A 15,057-nucleotide genomic window follows, 5' to 3' on the forward strand; every position below is an offset into this window, starting at 1 on the left:
CAAAAATGTTCTGCCCTCCCTCCTATACCAGCCCCTTAGCCACATATTAAACTGTGCAATCTTCTTAGTTCTGCCCTCACTAGCACATGGCAGTTAGCAATCCTGAGGTTACAACTTTGGAGGTCCTGCCCTTTAACTTAGCACCTGATTCTCTGAACTCCCTAAATGTATTTATTTTAAATTTCATTGGCTTCTTTCTGTCATATTGATCTAATCAATATTTTAATCCTTTGTAAGGAAGTCACATCAAACAAAGACTTAAGTAAGTTTCCAGTAACAATGATTGTAATTCAGGGAACTGCCCAATACAAATATGGGAAAGTAGTGCTGGAGTGTAGGCAGTAGAGATTAGTTAGCCATTTGTTTCCTAATTTAATTGGTGTTGCAGAACATTGTGAATCAGAAGGGCCTGTTCCTGTGCTGTGCTGTACTGGTCTGTGTCCTGTGTTCTATTGGAGTGAGACTCACTATGAGGCCTCCCTGATGAGCTGTCTGCTTCCTCTTCCTCAGTAACTCGCATCCACTCCATCTGCACCTCCCTGTTCCGATCAACACACCAAAACACAAGCTGACCATCTCTGAATCAGAATCAGAGTCCGCTTTATTACAACTGACATCTATCTTTACATTTGGTAACCGTCTAATGTAACTCTAACTTTTTTTTCTTCCAATAGGTTATCAAGTATAAATGTAACTCGGCTCTTCTACAAGAGAAGCAATGAAAGGCTTGGAAATGTCTGGAAAATTTTGATGAACTAGTGCAAAGCATTCAGTCCAAGTTGGCAACCTAATCCTAACTGGTTTATGAATATACTTACATGAGGGTCCCCCTATATGATGCCTATTCTACCCATTGCCAATAATGTTCACTCTCTCTTGCCCCCTCTGCAAGCTACTCAATTGTATTTAAAACACAAAGGAAAGGCCATATGGGCAGTTAACTATCACCTGGTCAATGGGGACGAAACCAGCTAAACAATCTGCAAGGTGTAGCTTTCTAACGTTTGCAAGCCTTTGCCAAAGTTGTGCAGCAGACAAGTTTAGGAGCAATAAGTCCTTCTATTTGTCGAGATGAATTCACCAACTGACATGCTGGACTCATTTCCTACTTGACAACAGATGTACCAGAAGCAGGGAGCTGTTTGAGGATTTCTCTGAATACTTCACCTGATCTGAAGCCAACTAGGGTAATAATCTGCTGTCCAAATCACTCACCTCCATTATTTTGAATATGGAAGAGGGATTGATGGTCACAAGATCATTGAAGGGATTATGAACACTCTCCAGGGTCATATTGTCAATGACCAAATAAGAAATTAAGACTATAAAACATAGGAACAGAACCAGACCATTAAGCCCATCAAGTCTTCTCTGTCATTCCATCGTGGTTGATTTCTACCCCTCTCCTGCCTTCTCCTGTAACCTTTAACATCCTGACTAAGCAAGAACTTATTAATCTCTACTCGAAGTATACCCAATAACTTGGCCTCCACAGCCACCTGTGCCAATGAATTCCTCAGATTCATCAGCCTCCAGCTACAGAAATTCTTCTTCATCTCTGTTTTAAAGGCATGTCCCTAATGGGTGAGTTGTAAAGGATAGAGCTGTCAGTCTTGATCTTAGAGGCTCGTAACAGCAGCAAATGTAAGGCACCCAATTTATCTTCACCATGTATTGAGGTTGTACTGAACTATTTTGGTAATGGGACATCACTTAATGGGCATAGAAAGAATATACTCAGCAGATTGAAATGTACATCCATGAAGAGCTACAGGCAACTTTTTTTAAATGACTCCAGTAAATTTAATTTCATATCTGGGGATGATTGCCAGATCCATTCCTTATGGGTTATTGCTTCCAAAACCGATTCATTTGTGCCACAGCTTCTCATGTAGATGCCGCTTCATGAGCCCTCGGTGGAGAGTCTGGTACTTTATCCCCGTTCATCCAGCCTGATACCTCTTTAAACGTGATGCTCGTCACCACCCTTCCAGCCAGTCAGGTCGAGACCCCAACCAGGTCTCTGCTGATTCCCAGCCCCACCCCCAACTCCCTTCTAGATCACCTACTGGTTAATTCCCTGCCTCCTGGTTATTTACATTTGTTTGCCCTGTTTGTGCCTCAGAGCAGGATCAGATATTATATCACTGGCCTATGTTGTGAAATTTGTTGTTTTGTAGCAGCAGTATATTCCAGTATATAATAACACAAATATAAATTACATTAAGAAAAATATGCATAATAAATAAGTAGTGCAAAAAGAGAGCCAAAAAAAGGAGAGGTAGTGTATGTTGTCCATTGAGAAGGGGAAGAAGCTGTTACCAAGATGTTGAATGTGTGTCTTCAGTCTCCTGAATAACCTCCTCGAAAGTAGCAATGAGAAGAAAGTGTGGCCAGCAGGTGAGGGTCCTAATGACAGATGCCATGTTTTGAGGCTAGAGCCCATGAGAGAGCCCGCTGAATCTGCAACTCTCTGCATCTTTTTCTGATCCTGTGCAGTCCCCCTCCATACCAGATGATGATGCAACCAGTTGGAATACTCTCCATGGAAATCTATGGAAATTTGTGAGTGTCTTTGGTGGCATACCAAATCTCCTCAAACTCCTATAGCTGCTGGTGTGCCTTCTCTGTAATTGTATCAGTGTTTTGGGCTCGGGATAGGTCTTCAAAAGCGTTGACGTTCAGGAACTTGAAACTGCTCACCCCTTCACCTGCTAATGGCAAAGTAGTACAACCATGGCTAACAAGGGAAGTCAAAGTTAACATAAAAGCAAAAGAGAGGGAATACACCAAAGCAAAAATTAGTTGGAAGACAGAGGATTAGGAAACTTTTAAAACCCTACAGAGAGCAATTAAAAGAATCATTAGGAGGGAAAAGACGAAATATGAAAGCAAGCTAGCAAACAATATCAAAGTGGAGAGTAAAAACTTTTTCAAGTACAGTATGTAAAAAGATAAAAGGGAGATGAAGGTGGATATAGGACCACTAGAACATGATGCAGGAGAAATAATAACAGGGCCCAGGAGATACCAGATGAACTACCTGAGTATTTTGCATCCGTCTTCACTATGGAAGACACTAGCAATGTGCCAGATGTTGAAGGGTGTGAGGGAAGAGAAGTGAGTGCAGCTACCATTAGAAGGGAGAAGGTGCTCAAAAAGTTGTAAGACCTAAGGGTATATAAGTCGCCTGGGCCAGATGAACTGCACCCCAGTGTTCCAAAAGAGGTAGTGGAAGAGATTGTGGAGGCATTAGTAATGATCTTTTAAAAAATCACTGGACTCTGGCATGGTGCCAGAGGACTGGAAAATTGCAAATGTCACTCAATTCTTTAAGAAAGAAGGAAGGCAGCAGAAAGGAAATTATAGACCAGTTAGCCTGACCTCAGTGACTGGGAAGAAATTGGAGTCAATTGTTAAGGATGAGGTTATGGAGTACTTGGTGACACAGGACAAGAAAAGACAAAGTCAGCATGGTTTCCTTAAAGGAAAATCTTGCCTGATATACCTGTTGGAATTCAATGAGGAGATTGCAAATAGGATAGATAAAGGGGATGCAGTGGATGTTGTATATTTGGACTTTCAGAAGGCCTTTCACAAGGTGCTACACATGAGGCTGCCTAGCAAGTTAAGAGCCCATGGTATTACAGGGAAGTTACTGGCATGATTAGAGCATTGGCTGATTGGTAGGAGGCAGCGTGTGGGAATAAAAGGATCCCTTTCTGGTTGGCTGCCAGTAACTAGTGGTGTTCTGCAGGGGTTGGTGTTGGGACCACTTCTTTTTGTGCTGTATTTAGATGATGGAATAGACGGCTTTTCTGCTAAGTCTGCAGTGGATACAAAGATTGGTGGAGGGGCAGGTACTGTTGAGGAAACGGGTAGTGTTAAGGAAACAGGTAGGCTGCAGAAGGACTTGGATAGATCAGGAGAATGAGCAAGAGAGTGGCAAATGAAATGCAATGTTGGAAAATGCGTGGTCGTGCACTTTGATAATAGAAGCAAATATTCAAAATATTTTCTAAATGGAGAGGAAATCCAAAAACCTGAGATGCAAAGGGACTTGGGAGTCCGTCTGCAGAACACCGTAAAGGTTATAGTCATAGTCATACTTTATTAATCCCGGGGGAAATTGGTTAACTTGCAGGTAGAGTCGGTGGTGAGGAAGGCAACTGCAATGTTAGCATTCATTTCAAGAGGTCTAGAATACAGAGAAGGGATGTGATGCTGAGGCTTTATAAGGCACTGGTGAGGCCTTACCTTGAGTATTGTGAACAGTTTTGGGCCCCTCGTCTTAGAAAAGATGTGCTGACATTTGAGAAGGTTCAGAGGAGGTTTACTAGGATAATTCTGGGAACGAAAGGGTTATCATACAAGGAATGATTGATGGCGCTGTGTCTATACTCACTGGAATTTAGACGGATGATGGGGGTATCTCATTGAAACCTTTCAAATGTTGAAAGACCAAGACAGAGAAGACATGAAAAGGATGTTTCCCATGTTGGGGGAGTATAGGACAAGAGGGTACAGCCTCAGGATAGAGGGGCACCCATTTAAAACAGAGATGTGGAGAAATTTCTTTATCCAGAGGAGGGTGAATTTGTGGAATTTATTACCACAAGCAACTGTGGAGGCCAGGTCATTTGGTGTATTTAAGGCAGAGCTTGAAAGGTTCTTGATTAAACATGGCATCAAAGGTTACGGGGTGAAGACTGGGGAATGGGGCTGAGGAGGGGAAAATGATCTTCCATGATTGAATGGAGGAGCTGACTTAATGGGCCAAATGGCCTAATTCTGCTCCTATGTCTTCCGGTCTGATCCCTCAATGAGGACGGGTGTGTATTTCCTTGTCTTCCCCTTTCTCAAAACCATAATGAATTCCTGATCTTTCTGATATTGAGTGCAAGATTGCTGCATCACTCATCCAGCTGATCTATCTTGCCCTATACACGTCTTCATCACCATCTGAAATTCAGCCAACAATAGTCATGTAATTGGCAAAGTTACAGGTTGTGCTTGAGCTGTGCCTAGCCACAGTTGTGGGTGTAGATAAATTTGCTGATATATTACTCAAGATAAATTTCATTAGTTCCTTGTGTTCCCCTTTCTGTTTTACAATACGTCTGTTTTTTAAAAAAGCTTGTTAGAAATTGTTCATTGATTCCATTTTCCTTGTGTCAGTTATTCAAATGCAGAATTAAGCAGTGATTGAACAGTTGAAAACTTTACTAAAATTGATTGGATTGTTGTCCATTGGAAATACTTTTGCCTTCCCTCTACACCATCAGATTTGAATTTGCTTTTCTTAGCATATGAGTGGACAAGCATTCTGTACTGAGGATCCACGAGTTATGTTATGGACCTCCTAGAATGTGCAAAACCTCCAAGATTTTATGTCTGATGCTCTCAGAATGTTTTCACAAATGATGACTAATAAGAATGTACGTACTTATATTTAATAGATACCCTTCTAAAATAGTGAATGTATTAGAAATTTGTAAATAAAGAGTTTTAAATAATTTGGTAAAGTTCTGTAATATTGCATTTTAAGTTACTTTGACAATGTGATGCAAGATGGGTAGAATGCATCAACCACTTTACATGCTGGTTTTTGTGAAACCTGTCCATCATGTGCTTTGTGGTCACAACATTGAGACCGTGACGGTGAACTTATGTTTGTAGATCATAATGGATGTAATATGCATTGCTCATAGAAACATAGAAAATAGGTGCAGGAGTAGGCCATTCAGCCCTTTGAGCCTGCACCACCATTCAGTATGATCATGGCTGATCATCCAACTCAGAACCCTGTACCTGCCTTCCCTCCATACCCCCTGATCCCTTTAGCCACAAGGGCCATATCTAACTCCCTCTTAAATATAGCCAATGAACTGGCCTCAACTGTTTCCTGTGGCAGAGAATGCCACAGATTCACCACTCTCCGTGTGAAGAAGTTTTCCTAATCTCAGTCCTAAAAGGCTTCCCCTTTATCCTCAAATTGTGACCCCTCATTCTGGACTTCCCCAATATCGGAAACAATCTTCCTGCAATCACACTTGAAGTATTGTGAGCATTTTAGGGCGCCTGATCTAAGTAAGAATGTGTTGGCTTTGGAGAGGATCCAGAGATGGGTCATGAGAATGATCCCAGGAATGAAAGGGTTAAGGTATGAGGATTGTTTGATGGGTTTGGGCCTATACTCGCTGGAGATTAGCGAATTGACGGGGATCTCATTAGATAGATAGATAGATATACTTTATTGATCCCGAGGGAAACTGGGTTTTGTTACAGCCGCACCAACCAAGAATAGAGTATAAATATAACAATACAAAAACAATAAACAATCAAACACTAAAATGCAAACTATGCCAGATGGAAAGTAAGTCCAGGACCAGTCTATTGGCTCAGGGTGTCTCACCCTCCACGGGAGGAGCTGCACGTTCGATGGCCACAGGCAGGAACGACCTCCCGTGCCGCCAAGTGTTGTATCACGGTGGAATGTGGCCGAAGTCCAACAGTAAAAAGTTCAATATCCAGTCTGCAAACACGTTCCTCGATTGCACCATCTGTTGTTAACCAGAACAGTAGGCACCCAACTCCTTTTCGCTTACCGCTCTCAGTGCACTTCTGGTCAGCCGGAACGGTCTGGAAGCCGTCCATGGAGAAGTTTTGATCGGGTATGTCTTCGTGCAGCCCCGTTCCAGTGGAGCACATAACACTGCTCTCCCGAAATGTTCTCTGACGCCTGGCTAGCGCCGTGAACTCGTCCATTTTATTACCCACCGAACCCCTCTTCTCCATAAGTCTCTGTTGTCTCGATCCCGTCCTCTTTCCTCGACTTTGTGATCCCCCTCTGCATCCTCTGTGTGTTTTCCTCCAGATTTCAGCCGGGGTGTCCGCCGCTCTGCTCGCTAAACCGGCCGGCATTAGCTCAATCAGCTGGTCCCTGGAATACACAATGCGACCATGCTGCTGCCCTGCTAATGAACCGTGTCGGAATGTAACTATTTCCAGCGCTAAAAACCCAAATAAAACTCTCTCCACCAGCATGTTAGCGAGGGTACAGCTTTCATGTGTTACCGTGAAAAAAAATACAAAAAATAACGTCAGTTAAAAAGTAAGAATACTGATCGGAACGGCTGTAACAGGCTGCGTGCACGACCGGCGCATGTGCACTTTTTTGTGCGCATTAAAACCTATTGAATATTGAAGGGCCTCAACAGAGCCTGTGTGGAGAGGATAATTCATACAGTGGGTGAGTCTAGGACCAAAGGCCACATCCTCACGATACAGTGATGTCACTCTAGAACAGATGAGGAGGAATTTCTTCAGCTAGAGGGTGGTGAATCTGTGGAATTCATTGCTAAAAGTGGCTGTGGGGGGCCAGGTCATTGGGTGTAATTAAAGCAGAGGTTGATAGATTCTTGATTAGTCAGGGCATCAAAAGTTATGGGGGAGAAGGCAGGAGAATGGGGTTGAGAGGGATAATAAATTCAAGGATTCACGATTGTTTAATGTAATTTCCAGTGCATAAGTGTAAGAGAGCAAAATAATTATTACTCTGGATCTGATGCAGCACAAAAATCAAGATAAAGAACACAACAACAATAATAATAATAAAATACACAATAAATGTAAATATGTAAAGTAGCTTGTATACATAGATTGGTTGTTATGTCCATAAAGTGACACTAGGTCTTACATAATGTGACTGGCAGGAAGTAGAACATAGAACCGAGAAATCTACAGCACATTACAGGCCCTTCGGCCCACAATGTTGTGCCGACCGTGTAACCTACTGTAAAGACTGCCTAGAATTTCCCTATCACATATCCCTCTATTTTTCTAAGCTCCAGGGATCTATCTAAGAGTTTCTTAAAAGAGCTCGTTGCATCCGCCTCTACCACCTTTGCTGGCAGTGTATTCCACGCACCCACCACTCTCTGTGTGAAAAACTTACCTCTGACATCCCCCATGTACCTACTTCCAAGCACCTTAAAACTGTGCCTCCTCATGTTAGCCAATAGAGCCCTGGGAAAAAGCCTCTGGCTATCCACACGATCAATGCCTCACAACATCTTATACACCTCTATCAGGTCACCTCTCACCCTCCGTCACTCCAAGGAGAAAAGGCCGAGTTCACTCAACCTATTCTCATAAGGCATGCTCCCCAATCCAGGCAACATCCTTGTAAATCTCCTCTGCACTCTCTCTTTAGCATCCACATCCTTTCTGTAGTGAGGTGACCAGAACTGAAAACAGTTCTCCAAGTGGGGTCTAACTAAGGTCTTGTACAGCTATAACATTCACAGCTCTTGAACTCACTCTCAAGATTGATGAAGGCCATCACACCATACGCCTTCTTAACAGCACTGTCAACCTGCGCAGCAGCTTTGAGTGTCCTATGGACATGGAACCCAAGATCTCACTGATCATAGTCATACTTTATTGATCCCGGGGGAAATTGGTTATTCCTGCCTCTCAGGATCCTCCACTCTGCCAAGAGTGTTACCATTAATATTATATTCTGACCTACCAAATTTGACCTATCAAAATGAACCATTTCACACTTATCTGGGTTGAACTTCATCTGCCACTTCTCAGCCCAGTTCTGCAACCTATTGATGTCCTGCTGTAACCTCTGACAACTTTCCAGACTATTCACAACACCCCCAACTTTTGGGTCATCTCTATTTGTGAATCCACAAAACAAAGTCTCCTTGAATCCCATGTCTCCTTATTTTCTGAATGAGCCTGGCATAGGGTATCTTATCAAATGCCTTACTGAAATCCATATACACTACATCCACTGCTTTAACTTCATCAATGTGTTTTGTAACATCCTCAAAGAATTCAGTCAGGCTCATAGTCATGCTGACTATCCCTAATCAGATTATGTCTCTCCAAATGCTCATAATTCCTGCCTCTCAGGATCTTCTCCAACAACTTGCCTACCACTGAAGTCAGACTGACTGGTCTATAACTTCCTGGGTTATCTCTACTCCCTTTCTTGAACGAAAGAACAACATTTGCAACCTTCCAATCTCCTGATACTTCTCCCATCCCTGTTGATGGTACAAAGATCATTGCCAGAGGCTCAGCAATCTCCTCCCTTGCCTCCCACAGTAGCCTGGAGTATATCTCATCCGGTTCCGGCAACTTATCTAACTTAATACCTTTCAAAAGCTCCAACCCATCCTCTTTCTTGATGTCTATATGCTTAAGCTTTTCAGTCCACTATAAGCCATCCCCACAATTGTCAAGGTCCTTTTCACTGGTGAATACTGTGGCAAAGTATTCATTAAGTACCTCCGCTACCTCCGACTCCATGCACACGTTTTCACTATTGTTCCTGATTGGTCCTATTCTCACACAGCTCACCCTCTTACTCTGCACATACTTGTAGAATGCCTTGGGGGTTTTCCATAATCCTCTTCACCAAGGCCTTCTCATGGCCCCTTCTAGCACTCATAACTTTGTTCTTGAGCTCCTCCCTGGAACCTTTGTAATTTTCTAGGGCTCTAACAGTACCTCATTTCTTGAACCTTTCATAAGTTTTTCTTCTTTTATCTTAACTAGATTTTCTACATCCTTTGTACACCATGGTTCTTTAACCCTACCATCCTTTCCCTGCCTCAATGGAACATACCTATGCAGAGCTCCATGCAAATGTTCTCTGAACATTTGCCACATTTCTGCTGTGCAGTTCCCTGAGAACATCTGCTCCCAATTAATGCTCCCAAGTTTCTACCTAGTAGCATCATATTTCCCTCTACCCCAATTAAATATTTTCCCAAATCGTCTGCCCCTATCCCTCTCCAGCGCTATGGTAAAGGAGATGGAGTTGTGATCACTACCTCCAAAATATTCTCCCACTGAGAGAGATGACACCTGACCAGGTTCATTTCCGAATACCAGATCAAGTACAGCCTCTCTTCTGGTTGGCTTATCTACATAGTACATCAGGAATCCTTCCTGAACACACCTAACAAGCTCCACCCCATCTAAAACCCTTGTTCTAAGGAGATGCCAGTCAATATTAGGAAAGTTAAAGTCACACATCACAACAACCCGATTATTATTGCACCATTCCAGAATCTGCCTCCCTGTCTGCTCCTCAATAGAACATAGAACATAGAGTAGTAACAATGTCTCTGTTACTATTCAGGGGAGGGGCAGGTCTAGAAAAAATACCCACAGAGATGTTGCCCCTTTCCAGTTTCTGATTTCTACCCACAATGACCCAGTAGACAATCCTTCCATGGCATCCTCCTTTTCTGTAGCTGTGATACTATCCCTGATTAGCAATGCCATGCCCCATCTCTTTTTCTTCCCTCTCTGTCCTTTTTGAAACATATAAAATCTGGCTCACTCAGCATCCATTCCTGCTCCTGAGACTTCTAAGTCTCTGTAATGGCCACAACATCATAGTTCCATGTATTGATCAATGCTCCGAGTTCATCTGTCTTGTGTATGACACTCCTTGCATTAAAATATAGACATATCAAACCATCAGGCTGAGTGCATCTTTGCTCTATCATCTCCCTACCCCTCCTCAGAAACTCCCTACAAGCTGTCTCTATTTGTGTGCCAACCTCTGCCTCTTCACTTTGGTTCCCACCCCCCTGCAAATCTAGTTTAAACCCTCCCCAATAGCATTAGCAAACATCCCTCCCAGGATATTAGTTCCCCTCCAGTTCAGGTGCAACGTGTCCCACTTCTACAAGTCACCTCTTCCCCAGAAAAGGTTTCAATGATCCAAGAAGTTGAAACCCTGCCCCCTGCACCATCTCCTCAGCCACTCCTTCATCTTTCTTTCTTTTTCAATCTTTTTATTAGTTTCATAGAATATAAACATAACATAGCAATAATACAAAGTTGTTGGGAATACATTGTTATATTTAACATGAGTAATTATAAAACCAAATAGTATTTAATTGACAAAACTCCCAATCATGTAGGATACCAATGAATAATACAGAACAAAAAGAAAATATATAGACAAAAATCATGAAAAAATAAATAAATAAATAAAATAAAACCCCCTCAAAAAAAAACTAACCTAAACAGAATTAATCAACTAAATTAAAAAAAGACCTGGGCTGTTTTAACATCATAAAAAATGGGAGAAAAGAAAACCTTAGTGTCGACGACTCCGTTCCTCTCAACCAACATTACAGAGAAGTAAAATAAGTTTGGAAATGGTCAAATTACATCATATGAAAATGCTGAATAAATGGCCTCCAAGTTTTTTCAAATTTAATGGAAGGGTCATAAACCGCACTTCTAATTTTTTCCAAATTTAAATACAACATAGTTTGTGAAAACCAGTGAAATACATTTGGAGGGTTAATCTCTTTCCAATTCAGCAAAATAGATCCTCTAGCCATTAAAGTAAGAAATGCAATCATCTGATGAGCTGAAGAGGTTAAATGATTTGAGTCTATCATTGGTAATCCAAAAATAGCAGTAATTGGGTGAGTTTATAAGTCTGTATTCAAAACCATTGAAATAATATCAAAAATATCTTTCCAATATTTTTCCAACAAAGGACATGACCAAAACATGTGAGTTAAAGAAGCTATCTCGGGATGACATCTATCACATATAGGATTAATATAAGAATAATAATGAGATAGTTTATCTTTGGACATATGAGCCCTGTGCACTACTTTAAACTGTATCAACATATGTTTAGCACATATAGAGGATGAATTAACTAATTGAAGAATTTTTTCCCATTTTTCAATCGGTATAATAATCTTAAGTTCTCTTTCCCAATCAGTTTTAATTTTATTAGAAACATCGGGACATAAATTCATAATTATATTATAAATAATTGCTACAACACTTTTCTGAGAGAGATTTAGATCTAAAATTTTTTCCAAAATATCCATTGGATATGAGTGTGGAACATTAGGAGAAACAGTAATTAAGAAGTTTCTAATCTGTAGGTATCTAAAAAAGTGAGATCTGGGTAAATTATATTTATTAGAAAGTTGATCAAGCCACTCCTTCATCTGCACTCTCTTCCTGTCCTGACCTTCCCTAGCTTGTGGCACCAGGAGTAATCCGGAGATTACCACCTTGGAGATCCTGCTCTTCAGCCTCCTTCCTAACTCCCTAAACTTACTGCACAGGACCTCTACCTCTGTCCTGTCTAGGTACCATGACCTAAGGCTTTTCGCCCTTCCCATGAATAATATTCTGCAACTGTTCAGAGAAATCCTGGCCCTAGTACCCGGGAGGCAGACCCTATCCTGGCGTCTCTTGCTGCCCCAGAATCTCCTATCTATCCCCTATAACAATTGCTCTGCCTGACTTCACCCTATCCTGCTGAGGCTCTGAGACCACAGTGCTGTTGGTTTGGCTGTTGCTGCCCTGCCCAGGTAGGTCATCCCCCTCAGCAGTATCCAAAGGGGTATACCTGTTGCTGTGGGGGATGGGCATAGGGGGAAACCATGCATTGACTTCTTTCTCCCTTTACCCCTCTTGGTGTTCACCCATCTACTCCCTGAATTCTGCACTGTAGGTGTAACCACCTGCTCAGAAGTCTTATCTATCAATTGCTCTGGTCCAGAATGATCCTTAGTTCATCCAACTCCAGCTCCTTAATGTGGTCTTTCATGAGCTGGAGTTGGCTGTACTTCCTGCATCATGGAGACCATCAGGTTCCGTGAATTCCACATCCCACAAGAGGAACGTTCCTCTGCCATACCTGCCATCCTGCCTGCACTGTACTATGGGCAACCAGTAGCAAATGGGCAATAGCAAAAGGAAAAACTAACCCTTCTAACCTGTTTCTTTGGTCTCAACCTCTTGTCACCGAAGCTTTTTGCGTCAAAGCCTGACGCTCATACTCTCACCCCTGCCCTCCTCTCTACAATGGCCGCCCCACTTGCCCCCTCTGTACTTTGATTTAATTTGCAGTGCTCTGATTGCCTCTGGAATTTCTGAATGCCCGTGAAGCTCTTGTTTTATACATGCTTTGCTGACCTGCGAACAACTGTGTCAAAGTGTTCTGCTTCTGATGCTGAATGGGACTCTGGAATGAAGCAATGAAATAATAAAGTACTGGCGGAGTTAGTGGATGGGGGTGTTGATCAGCCTTGCTGCTTAGGGAAAGGAACTCGTTTTGAGTCTGCTGGTTCTGGTGTGGGTGCTACCTACACTCCTCCGAGATAGGAGTGGGACAAACAGTCCATGAGGAGAATGGCTGGGATCTTTCATGATGTTACTGACTCTTTTCTGGCACCTTTTGGTACACATGTCCTTGATGGTGGTAGGCCGGTGCCAGTAATGCATTGGGCAGTTTTGATCACCTGTTATAGAGTCTTCCTGTCTGCCTCAGTGCAGCTCCCAGACATTGCAGTGATGTAGCTTGTGAGGATGCTCTCCACTGCGCATCTGTAGAATGATGTGAGCACAGATGTGTATAGTCCAACTCCCTTCACCCTCCTCAGAAAGTAGAGGCATTGCTGAGTTTGTCTGACAGTATAAGATGTGGTCTGGGACCATATGGGAAGTTGTGTATGATGTTGACTCCCAGGAGAAATCATGATGAGTTGGTGGAGCAGAATTAATGGGCCAAGTCGCCCAATTCTGCTTCAGTGTCTTATGGTCTATGGGTTAAATTACAGCTTCGATGTACAGAGAGCCCTCTAACGTCCATGGGCCATTGTAGTTTCAATAAGGCTCTGAGAGGCAATATAGGATCAGATTCTGGGATCTCCTGGCTCATCATTTTCATCATTGTGTGTTGTGTTGTAGGACATGGATGATCATGGCATTTCTTTGACCATAATTGTTCTTGGCAATTTTTTTTTTTCTGAACTGGTTTGCTATTGTCTTCTTTTGGGGAGTGACTTTACAAGATGGGTGACCCCCAACCATAATCAATACTCTTCAGAGATTGCCTAGCAGCAGTGGCTGCATAACCAGGACTAGTGAGATCATCAGATTCCATGAATCATCAGGTTCCAGCTGTTCCCGTGGCTTCATACGACCCTGATCGGAGGGAATCAGACACTACACCTTGTCTACGTGTGACCTGCTGGCTAGCGGAGAGCAGAAGTCCCTTGCACCTCATTTGGTAGAGACATATCTCCACTCCATCACCCAGTCAGCATGTGGTCAAATGTCCAATAACAAGGCCAGTGTGAGCAGATGAAATGGGCTTTTGAGCAATCGTTTCATTGCTTAAATGGCTGAGAAAACTTGAATGGGTTAATATAGATAATGCAGTGTCTGTGTGCTTGAAAACATCAGGCTCAAAGCAAACTCTGTCCTGATGTGGGGTCTCCACCACATTCATCAACAATTCTCTCCCCCTCCCACCCCGACCCCGATCCTGCTTGATGCCCCAAGTTCCTCCAGCCCCAGGTTCCAGCATCTTTGGTCTTTTCTTCATCTGAAACCAAACACCACTGACTTGAACAGCAGAGGAAATATTAAACAAAATGGAAAGAAAAAGCAACAAAATACAAGATTTAAAGTGAGGACCTCAACAATGTTTCAAACTTCATAAAGTTTGGTTTATTTTTCTGTAAATGCCTGCAAGAAAATGAATCTCAATATGGTATATGGTAATAGATATGTATTTTGACAATAAATTTACTTTGATTTTGACTTGCATCAGCTTCGACTGGTCTCCAAGAAAAGAGTATATAGGAATCTTAAGACCATGCGATATAGGAGTAGAATTTAGCCATTAAGCTCATTGAGTTTGCTCTGCCATTGCATCTCTTGCCTTCACCCCATATCCTTTCCTGCTCTGACCAATCAAGAATCTACCAATCTCTGTCTTAAATATACATAAAGACTTGGCCCCCATGGCTGCCTGTGGCTAAGAATTGCACAGATTCACCACTCTCTGGTTAAAGAAACTCCCATCCTCTCCACATCCACTCCATCAAGGCCTTTCACCATTTCATAGGTCACCCCTCATTCTTCTGAATACAGGCCCAGAGCCATCAAATACCCTCCAAATGACAAGCCATTCAAAGCTGGAATTATTTTTGTGAACCTCCTTTAAACCCTCTCCAGTTTCAGTACATCCTT

The 15,057-nt window shown here is 42.4% G+C and overlaps 1 protein-coding gene across 2 annotated transcripts in view; it reads left to right on the forward strand.

Annotated features, from left to right (window-relative positions):
* tmem71 (transmembrane protein 71) overlaps positions 1-5,516 on the forward strand; it is an 84,525-nt gene extending 79,009 nt beyond the window's left edge. For both annotated transcript variants that reach the window (XM_072251700.1, XM_072251702.1), the window contains one exon: positions 675-5,516. In XM_072251700.1, coding sequence (XP_072107801.1) covers positions 675-722 — 48 coding nt within the window. In that variant the 3' untranslated portion in view covers positions 723-5,516. The remainder of the gene's footprint in view (positions 1-674) is intronic.
* Positions 5,517-15,057: the final 9,541 nt, after the last annotated feature.

This window comes from Mobula birostris, chromosome 1, assembly GCF_030028105.1.
Source record: "Mobula birostris isolate sMobBir1 chromosome 1, sMobBir1.hap1, whole genome shotgun sequence".
In the NCBI taxonomy this organism is placed as follows: Eukaryota; Metazoa; Chordata; class Chondrichthyes; order Myliobatiformes; family Myliobatidae; genus Mobula; species Mobula birostris.